Source organism: Poecilia reticulata, chromosome 7 (assembly GCF_904066995.2).
Source record: "Poecilia reticulata chromosome 7, P_reticulata-male-v2, whole genome shotgun sequence".
Classification (NCBI taxonomy): Eukaryota; Metazoa; Chordata; class Actinopteri; order Cyprinodontiformes; family Poeciliidae; genus Poecilia; species Poecilia reticulata.
The window spans coordinates 26,564,668-26,580,698 of NC_088836.1; the positions used below are offsets into that span (position 1 = coordinate 26,564,668).

Below are 16,031 nucleotides of genomic sequence, written 5' to 3' on the forward strand. Positions count from 1 at the left end.
GTGTTTTCACTGAGGCATTTGTGCATGAATAACACTAATACACAAGGCAGTGTTTTCATAATCATAAAGGAACAATGTTAGTTTGCGACCGAAGAGAAACCAGACTGGAGCCAGCAGGTTTAGAGCTCTCAATATTTTTCTTTTATCTTCAGTTCAGTTCAGTTTAGTTCAGTTCAGTTCAGTTCAGCCGATTTATGTTTTCGCATCCACCTGAATAATGTGTAGTTTCGCCCCTGTGTGTAGCGACGAAATGGTGAAAACAAACAGAGATGCCTGAAGCTGGCATAAGTTTATAGTGATCTCTTTATATCCTGCCGTTGTCAATTACTGAGATTACAGAGTGTGAGAGAGTGAAACCAATAATAGCCTGAGTGATCAGACTGCCCCCTGCTATTCTCAGAGCTCAGCTAACTGGATGGAGACATTTGGCAGCGGTTAGCTTATTAAAACACTTCGAAGTGAACAAAGCAGCGATGAGCCGACAAGGTAAGACCAACTCGCATTGATCATACGGTATTGCATTTTTATTATATGTCTGCTTTTGGTTGGTTTTAGAGGGTTTTAGAGGGTTAATGACGAGGTTTTTTTTAGTCGTTTGCTAGTTTTGGTGACTTTATGCTGACGTTAGCATTGCACGCAACAGGTTAGCCGTTAGCCGGCTAGCCTGTTAGCTGGTGAGCAGAAAGTGAGGGAAGAGTTCAGCACCGAGGATAGCAGCTCCGACATGGAACAACACTACAGTGAATATTAACAACATGCAACGTTCCTATAAATCTATATTTACTGCTAAAATTACAACTACGAGTCGGAATCGCCGTCCCAAATGTAAATTCTTGATTAAAGAAAGTAGTTTAGGTGTCTTTAGGATAGAAATATCCTTTAAATTCAAGACAAACAGAAGCTGAAACTTTAGGAAGAACGATGGTATATTATTATTTATATATGAATTTATTTAAACAGACATTTTTTTTCGAATTAGTTTTTCATATGTGGATCTGAAATAATATTTAGAATGATTTCTCCCTCTCACCCTCTTTTGTGTCGTTTTCCATTTTTATACACGGTATCTTCAATTTTAATTTCTGAATAGCAAAAGCTTAATTTTTCCATGCAGCAGTGCATCTATAGTAGTTATTTAAAAAAAGAAAATTATTATAAAAATTTTACTGATTTGACTGTCTTTTACTGACTATTTAAGTAACTAATGACTAATAGATCAGTAACTTTTTTTATCATCTCAAACCCCTCTTTCACATTTATTTAAGATATAAGTACTCATTCTTAAAAAAAACATTGTAATTTTGAACTGATTACAGCTGAATCTTAATCTATATTCTTCACTTTTCCTTCTTGATTTGCCATTCACATCAGACTAATTTGATATTTCCTCTGTCTCTAAGTTTTTAACGGGACGTCTTCATCGCTGAACTTCTCCACAAGAATTACAGGCAATGGATGTTCACACACGAATCTAAGGGAGGATGACTGGGACACGCTGCGTTTTGAGCTTACAAAGGTAATGCAGCTCAATTCAGAGGCAAGCAAGGAAAGAAAAAAAAAAGTTCCCTCCTGAATTTGTTGTTCTTTCCTCCTGCATAGACGGAGGATGAGATTCAGACGTTGAGGCAAGTCCTTTTGGCAAAAGAGAAGTATGCGGCAGACATCAGGAGGCAGCTGGGGATGAGTCCGCTCAGTAACGTGAAGCAGAATCTCTCCAAAGGTTGGCAGGAAGTCCAGACCTCAGCTCCGTAGGTTCACCCAGCCTTTCACAAACACAGAATCAAAGATTTAGATTAACTTTCAGTGAAGCTTTTGGTCATTTAAGATGTAGCTGTACCATAGAGCCAGTTTTATTAAGCATTGTTTTATCATGACTGAAGCTGAATTTTCATTACAAACATACGCAAAATGTTGTTGGAAAAACACAGTTTCACAATTAAAATCAGACGCATGTTAAAAATAACATGTTAAAAAACATGCAGCTCAATCATCCTCCAATTCCTTCCCGTTGTTCTTCTTCATGGTTTGCGCCTGTACTATCATCCGGTTGTTGTTCATGTGTTTCATGATGCAAAATTTTAGTTTTGCGAAATAAACCAATTTTGATACGGCTCTAAAACCACCTCATTCTAGCACCAAAGCTTACCAAAAAAATCAGCATTGCCGCGTTTCCATTAAGCAAAATTATTATCAAAATGTCAGATTGTGCAATTTTATGGACGATGGAAACTCTGCTATGGTTACATAACCAGAAGAGGCAACCTGGCAATGATCAGGGCTGCCCTCTTAAGTCAGCACACTAATCTGCCGACCTCTGCATGTCCTGTCGTTTCAGATACCTCACAGCCTCCGCCACTCTGGAGGACATCAGCAACTCCAGCGTGTGAGTCCATAGAATCACGGTTTAATCATCCCCAGAAATTTATTTGCTTTTTAAAACAACTGGATCTTTTCGGCATTTATTTCTGTGCATGTTTCCTCAAGAGGGATCACTTCTAAGAACCGTCTGATGGGATTTTGCGGGTCAAATAGGATTGGTGCCCTGATAATAGCCCCACAGCCTGACTTAGCAGAAGAGGCAGCGGCTTTACAAAGTCGCACCATGACGAGCCTCAAGTGTTTGTATTAAACAGAGGAGGAAGGATCTGCTGCAGCCAGATGGACAGCTGACGCACATGAAGCTTATTGTTGTTTACGAGTTGCTTTTGTATCTAGCGGTGGGATGTAGCGGAGTACAAGAACTTTGTTACTGTACTTAAATACAATTTTAATATATCTACGCTTTACTTAAAGCTGGAGTATGTAACTTTTATAAAAGTTTTTTACATATTTGTTAAAACTATCACCAGGTTATGACGGTATGAGGCAGATAATCTGTGAAGAAATCAAGCTCCTTTTGAGTTTCTCAAAAATCAGAGCCAGTAGGAGGATCTCAGTGCTGTCAACCAACCTTGTGAACGCGCTGCTAAATGTGCTAATGGCGGAGAAGCTACTTACCGTTAAAGGAAAACTTTATCCACAGACACCGGTGGCTATGCTAACTAACCTTAGGATTGAGAACAGCCTCTGCTGCACACGACGCACACACAGACATGATTGACAGCGCTAAGATCCGCCTCCTGGCTCTGATTGGTTGTTTCTAGATAGCACTGGGAGAAGGCAGAGGAGCGTCAGTATGTTGTGAGACACAACAGTTTCAACATGCATGTCAAAAAATATACATTATAAATGTTACATACTGCCGTTTTAAGTAGATTTAATTGAGTTACTTTTGACTTTTACTCCACTTCATTTTACATTAATTATCTATACTTTCAACTCCACTATATTTTTGTAATTTGTTCACAGAAATATGTGGAGTTTCATTCACGTCACATTGCGTTATTTTGATTTAAAGTAATTAATGACTTAATCGACTTAATTGCTTAAAAAAATGGGTCCAATTTTGCAAACGGTGCCAGGAAATTAAAATATTAGTCATTACTGACCCATTAAGGATGAATATAGAGTATTTTCTAACTGTGGAGTTGATGGCAAACTGGAGTTGAAATGTCAGTGAAAATGATCAGACAACTTGACTGTTTTCACTGCAGTTAAAATAACACATTGGTTTTACTTTGTTTCCTCTGAATATTCTGCTTAACGGCATTTAACTCTGCATTTCTGAGGCACAGAATCAAGTGAAAACTGTCAGATTGTAAACAACAGAAACATGCATTAGCTGCAGCATTGATGCATTCAAGAAAGACTTGATGATATTCTAGACTATTTTATTAGGCTAATACATTCAACAAGAACTTATATGTTCAATAGTATTTTTAAAAGCAAGTACGTGGTTTTACTGAAGTTAAAATGTTAATGTGGTACTTTTACCACATTAAAACATTTTTGTCTGTTAACAGTGTTTGCCTTCTGTGTTTAGTGGTTGCTGCTGTTAAACAGTCAGAAACCCACAGAGCTTTGTTTTATCACACTGACTGATTTAATTTATTATGTGCAGATACGTGAGGACACGAGACGGCCTGTCTCAAGCCGGTCAGGTGACATCTGATGCCCTGTCCAACGTGGGCGTGGCCATCACCAGAAGGCTGTCGCAGATGAGGTCAGCCCATTTTTATTTGGGTCGCATGAAAACGGAGAGAAACATTTCAATAAGTAGTTTAGTTATAAATAGTCATGCGGTTTTCATACCCAACAAATGCTGAAGTATATTATTTTACAAGGTGTTCCTCCCAGTGTGTTGTAAGACTGGTGGGCTGCCAGGCTTTATTTGTCCCCTGTCAGGCTGAGTGTCCCTTATTTATTTTAAACTGGTTTTTTACACATTAGTAACAGTGATGAATGAATTAATAGTTTATTTGTACATTTCAGCAACAAGGCAGTTCAAAATGCTTTAAACCATAAAAACATCACACAGTAACCAATTAAACATTACATTTTGTCAAGTCCCATCATCAAAATCATCAACACACATCAAATATGTTGATTAATGTCCAATTTATTAGGATTTTAAATCAACTCTAAACAGGAGGGTTTTTAGCCTCAGTGTTTCGGCTGTTTTACAGTTTTCTGGAAGTTTGTTCCAGATTTGTGGTGCATAGAAGCTGAATGCTGCTTCTACATGTTTGGTTCTGGTTCTGGGGATGCACAGCAGAACCAGAAGACCTGAGAGGTCGGGAAGGTTGCTATGACAACAGCAGATCTGTAATGTGTTGTGGTGCTAAACCGTTTGCTGTTCTAAGATTGAGAAATTTGGGAACTAAAATGCTTCACATCCAGCACCAAACTACAGCTACAATCAGACATTTCAGCTCTACAAATATAAATTGATGGAGGAAGATTGAGTCAAACCGTCTAATTACCTTTTCTTTCCATTGAGCTGCAGCAAAACCTCTGCTCAGGTTTCCTCAGTTCAATCCGTCAAAGGTCAATCTGAGGTCAGGCTGACAGGCTGTCCCTTCTGGCACCGGTCTGGCAGTAGCCCACTTTGGGTCGCAACAAAAATAATAATGTAGAAGTTAAACTAAGTATAAGGAGGAAAAACAAACACTCAAAAACAGACTAAATAAATCAGAATAATGTTGAAATAATACTAGAGTAAAGTCGTATTACTAGAATAGTGAAGTTGGGTAGTAACTAGTTGCATTTACTCAATTACATTCACTTGAGTAACTTTTTTTTTAAAAGATGTACTTTTAGGAGTATTTTTACTACGCTGTACTTTTTGCTTTTACTTTACATTGTTTATTAAGTATTTCTGCTCTTACTTGAGTAAAATTTCTGGATTTTTACCCACTGAATGAAAAACAAACATGTTTTAATGAAAAATTCACCAGACTGACTCACACCTGCTGTTAAAGTTTTATATTGAAACTTATATGATTGATTGTGTTTTTTCATATTTAAAATACCAAAACATCCGCTTAAGTTTATATTTTAGTCTGTCAAATTATGCAATTTTTAAATGATTTTGTTCAGTTACTCAGAACTTGAGCAGACTTTTTTTTACACTGATTTCAGTATAATTTACTAGAAACATGTTGCGGTTGTGTTGCTCTTGAGTTCAATGTTTGAGTTCTCTACCCACCTCTGAAATGGAGTAATAATATTAGGACAATGAATTGCTAAGTTTCAGAATTTCAAAATAAAAAAATAGTAAAGCATTAAAATGAGCATCTTGTAATGTTAATTTGGCACTGATTTGGTTTGGACACATCAGCTTCACATTTAGTGTGAAACCACCGAGTCTGTTTGAATAAAGAACCACAAACATGCCAAGTTGGTCAAGTTGGATCTTAATGACGTCTTAAGATACACAGAAGTTTTTATTTGTTGTTGTTGTCAAATGTTAATTATTTAATTTCCCTTTTAGACCAATAAAGTATTTTTAATTGGATGTTAAATGGGACATTTTTTATAATATTTTTATTTATTTTAGCTTTTTTTTTTTTTTACGCCGTCCAGAGACTAACCTCATTTCAACCTTGCAGTTGGAGCATCACCTTATCGTTTTTAAAGAATATTCAAACTGTAATTCAATAACAACATTGTTTTGCATCTTCTTTTCTGTTTTATGCTGCAAACTCAACAGAGCCTTGCCTCTTCCAAGCCCGCCACGGTAAGATCTGAGCTTCAAACGTCTTCATTTTAGGGAGGAAGTAAATAAAGATGTTACTTAGTTTGTAACTGCCCATAATGCTGTTGGATCATATTTGTTATATTCTGCTCAGTTAAAACTTAAAAATGTGATCATTCACATATTTAAGTTTTCCTTCTTAAAATGTACAATTTACCCTCAAACATTTTATTATTATATCTTTTTTTTTTTTCCACTCAGGACCCTGAGCCACACCATTAGTGTGCCATCTATGAGGTAAAACATCACAATATATTTAAAAATAAGTTTGTATTCAACGTCTTTAATGGAGTATTTAATTGTTAATATTTATTTTTAGGCATTCGTCCACATTCAAGTCTATTGAAGAACTTGTTGGCAGTGTGAAGGTGAGTGTTGATGTTAAACAAACATAAAAAACACAATATATGATTTATATTGTTTAAGTTATGATAAATTATTTCTGAATTAAAAGGATAAAGTGACTGGCGGCGCGTCAAACAGCGAAGAGGCGTCTGGATTTGAAAGAAGATCCTCGCGCAACCAAACCTGAGATGAATCGATTTTATGCAAATCACTAAAATTTTTCAAAGTTAAAAATGTGAATTCTCTCCCTCATCAATATGTATGTCTGTTTTTTTCCAGTTTCTTTGTTGATGCAGATTAAGAAATTGAATGTACAATACTAGTTGTGTAAGTAAATAATTAAGATGTATTTAAACCTTTGAATGTTTCATAACGTGATAAAATCTGTTCATTTTAATATGCTGGTTGTTTTTGACATGCCTGTATCTCCATATTCTGAAATCAGATGTACTACGAGGTATTTTTGTAATGTCAGATTTTTCAAGTAAAGTCTTTAGAATACATTCAATGTCTTTGTTGACTTCTATGAATTTTGGAAATGGATATAAAAATAGCTAAAGTAGCCTAGAAATATAGATTCTGTATATTTTATATATAATCTGACAGGAACTGGAGCTTCTTTTGTTTTATAATTTGTAAATAAACTTATTAATAATTATAATGCAATTGTTTAAAAGTGAAAAATCAAATATTAGGTGGCTTATTTCATGTGCCTTCTGTTTTATTTAAGTTTTAACTTTAAAATAACTAAATACATCTATGCACAGTAATATTATTTTTTAAATATTTGTTATATTTTAAATAGTTTTTAACAGTGACGATTTATATGATTAAATAAATGTACATAGTTGAAAAACGTCATAAGTGACATATCCCATATGTACCGTTGGGTGGCGCTAGATAATTCGTTTTTATTTTATATGTTTTTATTTAGGTCGGCTTACAAGTGCTCTTTACTTTTTCTACAGTTCCTGAAGCTTAAATAAACGATATGGAATTTTTAAATGTTAAAGTATTGACATGTCCCAGGTCTTAAACACGGAGAAACTTATTTTCATTCACTATAAATAGAAAATTATATATGAAATAAGGTCATTCGGATCATTCATCTGTGCAACAGCCTTTTAAGGGCTTAATAACAGGATGTAAAATAAATTCTAATTTGCTTATTTTATTTATTTGCTATTTAGGTCGTATTTAACTTGCTTATAATTTAACACTTCTGTATATGTATTTAAATTTCATATCTGCTTATGATTATACCTGAATTTGCTAGTAATTTGAATGGAGTAGTTTGTCAATAAATAAATGTTCCCTCTGGGATTAATAAAGTTTAACCTATTCTAGAAATACAAAAGTTACGTTCCCTGACCGGGAATCGAACCCGGGCCGCGGCGGTGAGAGCGCCGAATCCTAACCACTAGACCACCAGGGATGTGCGTCATAAAGCTGATGCATATCGAATATGGAAGCAGACAACTTTGCAGTGGTATTCTGAGGGCGGTTGGAGTTATTTTCTTTTTTATAACGTGTATTAAGGCATTTCTTCCCCAGCCGGTGCCCATTTCTGTGCATGACTACTTTTCTAGTTCTGTCTGGGTTCAGAACAGGGACGGGGATAAGTCCTGCACTGGTTGCCATCGGGTTAAGTAAAGCCTGTGTAATCTCCCTAAGCGCACTGGTGTCACCGTGACCACCTTATGCGTGTCACGGACGGACCACAGGGAAGCACGTTCCCATCCTCAAGTTTCCTACTCAAGCCCCGCCCATGAGCCGAGCGCCTGCTGCTATAAAAGCGGTTCGTGGGCCAGCCTATGCGACCACAGCAGTGCAGTGATCCACAGCGGTCCAGACAGGTTGTTCGTCCACAAATGGGCCATAGTTAGCCTGCATCTACCCCTCTTCTACTGCAAGCCATCCGCACCTGGTGCAACCATCATCCACCCACTCTAAAGGTAAGTTAAAATAATTATTCTAGAGTACATTTTCTAGAGTACATTTTCATTGTGTGTGTGTGTGTTTTTTTTAAAAACTGTTTTGCATAGAAAAAAATCTCAATTGTTCACCTTAGTAATTAACCCTGAATAAATACATTTAAAGAATTGTAGCAAAATGTACATTATTTACTTTTAGATTGTGCGTCATTTGCTGTGCTTATAGGCCGTGCAGTGTTGGCATAGATCAGTGAAATCTCTATAAGCCATCTGCTGTTCAGACAGTTAAGCTGTACAGCCTTGAACCGGTTCTGGTCTCTGCACAATGATACACATTTTTCAGTTAACAATGGTAGAAAATGAGGATTTATATTTCTTTCATGACTTTGGAGGTTGAGTCTGGATGCACCCAGTGTGTCATGCAGCCAGTGCATGCACACCACATGGGCACGTTCTCCCATACATTCCTGTAATTTGAGTTTGGGGAAACCTGACACTCAGAGCCACCTGTTACTGTTTTATAACTCTGTGAACATAACTGGGTCAAGAGTGTTAACTTAAACTGAACAGGCTCCAAGTTGGAAATTAAATGGTTGAGTCTGACGTGTCTGTTTTCCTCTTTAGGTTATTTTCCACTGAAAGTCGGAGAAAATGGCATCAATTCCATCAAGTGGTTCCCTCGTCGCCACACACGACTACTATAGAAGTAAGTAAAGCGTATATAATGCTTTGTATCTTTAGATAAGTCTACAAAAATTAAACGTTACCATTTCTTTCCAAAAGGACGTCTCGGGTCCAACTCCAGTAGCAGCTCTTGTGGGAGCGCCGAGTACACTGGGGAGGTTATTCCACACCACCCAGGTATGGAAAGCAGCAAATTGTTGAAACGTATTCAAAATGGCGTCTTAATGAATCACATCTGAATTAAAAATAAACATTTGTTCTTTGTAGCACTTCCGAGGCAAGACTCCGGTCACTGGTGGACTTCGTTCTTCTTTGCAAAGCAGAACCAGCTCGCTATGCAAAATGGATCTGAAAATCAAAAGTGAGTGATTTATGCAGATGTAACCACCTTACACAGCAAAAAAACATAAAATCTCACCAAGTATTTTTGGTCTACTTTCCGCTACAACACAGGAAATCCGATGAAAGTAACAAGTAACTTTTGAGCAAGAAAACTGGAGCTTGTAGATCATGAAATAAGTGGCAAAGTCTGACATTGGAACTGATACTTTTTCATCAATATTAAGTTTTCTACATCAACTCTTTAAAGATTTTGAATTAATATGAGTTACAACAACATTTAAAATCCCCTTTGGGATCAGTAAAGTATTTTTTAATTTTGAATTTGGAAATTTGAATAAATAATTCCTTAATATTGATGAAAAAAATACTTGGGCCACTTGCAAGACATCTCTCCTCATGTTATAAGTGAAATAATCTGCTAGTGGAACTAGCACGTTTCCATCAATGTTAAGAAATTAATTACTTAAAAGAAGCTCCTATATCTTGCAGAAAAGTTACTTGTAAACTAGTTTCGTCTTATTTCAAATGTACTAGGATATTTGTACTAGAAATAGACCCAAAATAGTTGGTAAGACTTTGTGTTTTTGCACGGGGGGGTGAGGGGGGGGCATTTATGCTGTCTGATGGTAAACTAAAGGCTGGTTTGTGTTGCAGGAACGGTTACACCTTAGCCAACGGACAGGTGACCTGCATCGCCAGACAACTCAGCGAAAGCAGCGACGGAGGAAAACATGAACCTATGTCCCCCCCACCAACTTCCTCCTAGTGCTCAACCCTCCTCTTCCTCTTCCTCCTCCTCCTCCTTTGCACCTTCCTCACCACCCTCTCGCCACCGCTCACATAGTCCAGCAATGGAGATGTAACGATGGCGGTCGTGTTGATGGGGTTTCCTCATCCTTTTTGCCTGTATATAGTATGTTTATATATTGACCAAAAGTTATAAAAAGCTCATATGTAAAAACATTTTTTATGCATATGTTGTAATAAATTACAACTGATAATAAAACTATATTCTAAACACCGCTTTTTTTGTCCACCACTTTTTTTTTTTTATCTGTTAACCTTTATATAGTGAGAATAAAACAATAACTTAATGTTTTCAGTAAGCGTCATATTTCCCTCATTCAAAGCTTTGGCTTATATAACCTAGAGAGAACACAGGTGACTCAACAATGGACTTAATCTGTTTACAACGCTGACATGATTAGAAACGATTAATTCAAGCGGAAATGCAGTTTATGCAACGTCTCAGTTTAGCTTTAATGTGGGTCAGCAGCTTGAGGAAGACGTCATGGAGAGGAAAGGTCAGGGAGATTAACTCAAACCAAATAACAAGGTGCTTACTGCACCCAGACGTCTTTAATTAAGTCCCTCATTGTTGTTAATTGTACAAAGTGATCAATACACACATTGCAAAACAGAAAATTGTACTATTGTCTGGTTTCTAGACAAAAAAAATCAAGACTAATTTGTTTTGTCTTGAAATAAGACAAAAATAACTTACAAGTAACTTTTCAGCAAGATATATAAGTTTGTCCTTAATACTGATGAAAAAGCATTATTACCACTGGCACATTATTTAACTTAAAACATTGGAAAAACATCTGGTCACAAGTGAAACAAGCTGCCAGTTGACCTCGTACTTTATCATCAATATTAAAGAACTTTTTATTAAAACTTAAACGTTTCAGCAAGACATGGGACTATTTTGAGTAAATAACGTCTTAATATTGATGAAAAAGTTTTCATTCCACTGGCAGATTATTTCACGATAGATGGCCGGGCAGTGCTCCGTTACCTAGCAACCCCAGCAAAGCCCAGCTCGTCATCTAGCAACCAAGTTCTAGTTCCACAGGAAGATTGCTTCACTTAAATAACAAAACATTTTCCCCAAGTTATCAGTTAAATAATTTGCCAGTAGAACTTGTACTTTTTGATCAATATTAAGGGATTATATTGACTTAAAACAAGCTCCTATTGCTGAAAGGTTACTTGTAAGTTAGCTTTGTTTTATTTCAAGTGTACTAAGATATTTGCACTAGAAACTAAATCAAAATACTTGGTGTGATTTTGTGTTTTTTGTAGTCTAAGTCATGATCTTCCACATCATCATCCTCAGGCCTGATTAGATCATCTTTGGGATGAATTAGAGTGAAAACTGTGAGGAAGGCCAATTGTCCCACGTCAGTGTCTGACCTTACAGAAGCACTTCTGTGTCCGTAAAGGTGAAAACTTACCATAAACTTTGAAATCTAAACCTAGGAATCTCCATTCACTAGTTTTTCAGTTTCTTCCCTCTGAAGGGGTTTGAAGTTCCTCTGCTCAGGAGAAACATTTATAAAATCCCTTCTGCAGTAACTCTACTAAACAAGACATGTTTTTTGTACATCTACTTAAAATTTTCAGCCGTTCTTCCTCTTGCACTCCAAAAAAGGATATTTCTATTGTATTTTCCAAATAAAATACACCTTACATTGTTCTATTATATTTTGTGAGATGCTTGTTTCATTAGAAAGAAAAAAGCAGGTCTTAGTTTGGTTAAACTTTTAGCCGGTATGAATAATTTAGAGCTTAAGCTTTACTTAAAAATCCAAACAGTGTCAAAACTAACCCCTCAACTATAATTAGATTTTTGTTTATTTTGACTATCGCCACCAAAATATTCAGTGATATGAAAACTTTACATGAAGATTAAGTTGCATAAAAAGCAGCACGTTTTGAGTCGTAGGGTCTTCTTATCTCCTTAGAGTGGTGCAACATTAAAAACTCAGAAATCTTGCCATACTGGCAGCAGAAAGAAATCAATGAAATCATTGATTCTCAGTACCTGCTATTCTGAGAATTACAACAAACAGTGAACATTTAGCCAAAATGAACATTGATAACTAAGAATAGACCGACCAAAGTCCTGCTGGAAGATTACTTCTCTGTTCAAACATGAAATGCAAACAGCACTCTGGCTCTGGAACCGGATCAGACATCGTTCTGGGATGAAACAGGGAGAGAAATGCTTTTTAAGAAAAATAAAAACTTCAACGTGAGATGCACATTTACCCTGACAGCCCTAAATAAAATCCAGCGCCTGTGAAGTTTAGTTAATTAACGGAAGATCAGCAGACGACTCAGGGACGGAGCTGTGGAGACATTTGCAGCTGATTTAGTTATAAAATGTTGTTCATAATGCTAAAAGTCACAGAGAGATGGAAGAAAGAAGGAAAGTTACTAAAACTGATCATTTTCTCTCACTTTCTTCTTTTGCTACTCTCCAATTTGCATTATTTTCTGTTATTTGAACTGACAACTTTTTGTTTTCGCCCAGATATTTTTCTCTCCATAGAAGCTACATTTGGCTTTAAGGTGTCTGTGAAACTTCCTACTGCTGCCACACTGCAAAAACACATCATTTGATCAAGTACTTTTGGTCAAGTTTCTACTGCAAATATCTAAGTGCACTTGAAATAAGACGAAACTAACTTACAAGTAATTTGTCTGCAAGATAGTTTTGTTTATTTCAAGTATATTTGCACTAGAAACTGGACCAAGATATTTGGTAAGGTTTTGCATTTTTGCAGTGTAATCGTTCTTTCTCTGATAGTTTTAACGTTTCACTTTTCATTTAAATAGAGAATACTCCTATGTCAATTTTGAAATTAATCTCAGAAAATTTCCATAGAAAACTAAAAAAATGTTTGCTCCAGATGTTGAATATTTATGAGAAAAAACTCAGAAAACCTTAGATTAATCTCAGAAATGTTCTAGAAAACACTTGGAAACTTCTGAGTCTGAAATATCTGTGAGAAAAAAACTCATAAATGTCAAGATTGATTTCAGAAATTTTCTAGAAAAATTAGGGAATTTATGAGTTTGAAAAGTAGAAAATGTTCAACTTTCCAAACTCATTTCAAACTGGTATTAATATCAAAAGTCCTTTTTTTTTTACTTTCTAAACTAAATCTCGAAAAAAAGCTCAAGAAAATTTCTGATATAAATCTGAAATTATCTTAACTTTTTCTTGCAAATTTTTGACTTTACAAGCTCAGAAATGTCCTTGTTTTTGTAGAAAATTTCAGTTTTTCCTCACAAATATTCACTTTTGGAGAACAAAAATCTAATTGTTTTTGGATGTGACTTTAACTCCTCATCTTGTTCTCGAGCTACGCTGTAGTTTAATCAGATCTTTTGTTTTTAGTTATGAATTATAATTTCTTTATTCTGCCTTATTTGCAGGAACAGCTCTTGCCTGCTTCCTGCAGCTCCGACTGCATCTGTCCATCATGATGGCTCTACAAGAATCTGGGCCAAAGGTGCCCGACCCAACCCGACCCGACCCGACCCGGCCCGGCCCGGTCCGACATCCGGGGCCCAAACACACAGATAAGATAAGATGAGAGGAAAGAGACATGCAGGCTTTACCGGACTCAGTGACTCATTGTATATTTTAAGCTCAGGTGAAAAGGTTCGTTCCTGTTCGGGGTCTAAAGTGTCGTCCTGTTTTAGGGTTATATTTGATCAGCAGCACGAGGCGGATGGATGGACCCGCTGGGCCCACGAGCCACTCAGGGGAAAAGCTGCATGCTGGCATCAGTTTATCGCCGCGGCGTGTTTTCTGTTTGTGTTCCCGTCTGTTGGCCAAGTTCTCTGGTCTTAAATACAACAAAAACACATTTCGACACCAACATCTGCAGCAGTTTTAGAGAATTTAGCTGAGGCTCTTTTCCCCAAAAAATAAGTGTTTGCAAAAGGTGTTTGTTTAATTCATTTGCAGTTTAAATGTTTTTTTTTTCTTGAGTTTTTGTCACATGTTAAAACTCATTTTCATTTCGAGCCCCAACAAGACCGGGGACGTCCTAATAAGGGCCAGTTGTGGTCAAATATTTTACTAAAACTTCCCACTAAATATAACAACATAAAGCGTAAATAAATAGTTTCTGCGTAAAACTAGATCTACTCTTTTTGGTTTCTTTTGTTGCATATTCCTTCTGTAAACAGAAAAACAACAATCCACTTGTTTTGTTTGGGTTTTTATTAAAAAATGTTATGCTCCCAAAAATGTCCCCTTGAAACAGCTTATAATTCGTTAAATGTTGTTTAGAAATCATTCTACTGATGAATAAAGAATAAACTTTTTGGAATCAACAAGTCAAAATCTATCTAGAAAACATTAAAATACCTCAAATAAAACTTTCATGCAGGAACTAAAATCCTCATCAGTTTTGTCATAAATAATGTAACTAATCACTGAGTTAAAAGCACTTCAATTCTGTTTTTATCCCAAAAGGCGACCAGGATCTGGGTGAAAGGTCACTCAGATGAGTCCAGGGATCCATTTTGTTTTCGGTTCACAGCTGAACTGTAAACACTGAAACGTGCTGCCCAAAAAAATGCTCAAAGTTGATCAATAAACATGATTAAAAAGTGTTTCCCCTTCATTTTAGACTGGTTCATTTTAGGACTGGAATGATTAATCACGATTAATCGTGATCAATAGTTTTTTTAAAATAATTATTTAGTAATCAATTAATCGTTAACTAGAAAATCAAGACTCAAAAAAAGGAAATTTGACAACAGAACATTCTTAGATAAACAAGACAAAATTGTACAAAAGGATAAATATTTTTAATTCAAAATATAAAAAAACACTAAAGGAATGTCATGTTGTTGAATTTTAGCCCATAATGTTTATCTTATCATAAAAAAGGAATTTAATTATTTGTTCTTTTGCATCTATTAATGTATTCCTAATGTGTAAGAAATGCTGAAACAAAAAAAAAGTCTGCAGAATATACCAAATTTCTTTAATTGATTAATCGTCAGTGTAACTATTGATTAATCGATTAATCGTCAGTGTAACTGATTGGTAACTAAAATAATCTTTTGTTGCAGCCCTAGTTAATTTCTTTATTTAGGACTGAAGCTCCACTTCTGCATTTGTTTATATAATGCTATAAAAGTATTCAATTTAATTCCATTCAAAAATACTTTATTGATTAAAAATGGAAATTAAATGTCATTGTATTTCATATTGGTTCAAGTTCTTCAGTTATTGTAGATAATAATGACTCTCGTCAGAGATGTTTTAGCTGAATGTGTAAAGAATTACATTTACATGTTGCAGGAACAATCATTTTTATTTTCAAAATTGTAAAATGATCTTTCTCTAATAATAATTTAAAAAGTCCAATAAGAATTTCACTCTTTATTCTCTTAATTATAATAACTGGCAAAGTAAATAAGCAAAAGTAAATAAACAGTGTTCACATGCAGCAATGAGGTCAGTGTTGGTCAGGAGTCTTGGCTCGGTTCTGGGGAAACACGATGTCCAGTTTCACACGAAGCTCTGTTTGCAGAACCAGCTGAGAATCCTGCCAGGCGCGAGCCGATCCAGATGAAACCGCCGTGACAAATACTTTAAACGGGTCACATGGACTCACTCTGTCCCGGAGGAAAGTGGATCACTAAAACAGAAAGACCCGAACCGCAGCGAGTTCTTCTTCCATTAGCGCCATTTCAGAAACGTTCCAGAAAAAACAAGGACATTTCTGAGCTTCAAAAGTCACAAATGTTCCAACGTTTGGAAATTTTCAGTTTCA

At 35.9% G+C, this 16,031-nt stretch overlaps 2 protein-coding genes, 1 long non-coding RNA gene and 1 other non-coding gene across 5 annotated transcripts; 2 read left to right on the forward strand and 2 right to left on the reverse strand.

The window, feature by feature from the left end:
- The first annotated feature begins 202 nt into the window (after positions 1-202).
- Positions 203-14,384, forward strand: LOC103467737 (tumor protein D54-like). 2 transcript variants are annotated; one of them, XM_081609212.1, is made up of 9 exons: positions 209-486; positions 1,401-1,516; positions 1,600-1,748; positions 2,336-2,383; positions 4,001-4,102; positions 6,092-6,118; positions 6,338-6,373; positions 6,456-6,504; positions 6,591-6,984. In XM_081609212.1, the coding sequence occupies exons 1-9, from the start codon at positions 474-476 to the stop codon at positions 6,666-6,668; spliced, it is 618 nt and encodes a 205-aa protein (XP_081465338.1). In that variant the 5' UTR covers positions 209-473; the 3' UTR covers positions 6,669-6,984. The 2 variants fall into 2 exon arrangements, with proteins under 2 accessions (XP_081465339.1, XP_081465338.1); XM_081609213.1 differs by lacking the exons at positions 6,092-6,118; positions 6,338-6,373; positions 6,456-6,504; positions 6,591-6,984 and adding an exon at positions 13,669-14,384 and having other exon boundaries at positions 203-486.
- Positions 1,683-5,520, reverse strand: LOC145552279 (uncharacterized). The gene is made up of 3 exons (XR_014088272.1): positions 4,863-5,520; positions 3,047-3,149; positions 1,683-1,763 (listed from the first exon to the last, which is right to left on the reverse strand). It is a non-coding gene; the product is annotated as an uncharacterized LOC145552279 (long non-coding RNA).
- Positions 7,845-7,916, reverse strand: trnae-cuc (transfer RNA glutamic acid (anticodon CUC)). The gene has a single exon. It is a non-coding gene; the product is annotated as a tRNA-Glu (tRNA).
- Positions 8,300-10,464, forward strand: ppdpfa (pancreatic progenitor cell differentiation and proliferation factor a). Its single transcript, XM_008414397.3, has 5 exons — positions 8,300-8,436; positions 9,040-9,121; positions 9,199-9,276; positions 9,367-9,460; positions 10,096-10,464. Exons 2-5 carry the CDS (start codon positions 9,067-9,069, stop codon positions 10,205-10,207), a joined length of 339 nt encoding a protein of 112 aa, XP_008412619.1. The 5' UTR covers positions 8,300-8,436; positions 9,040-9,066; the 3' UTR covers positions 10,208-10,464.
- Positions 14,385-16,031: the final 1,647 nt, after the last annotated feature.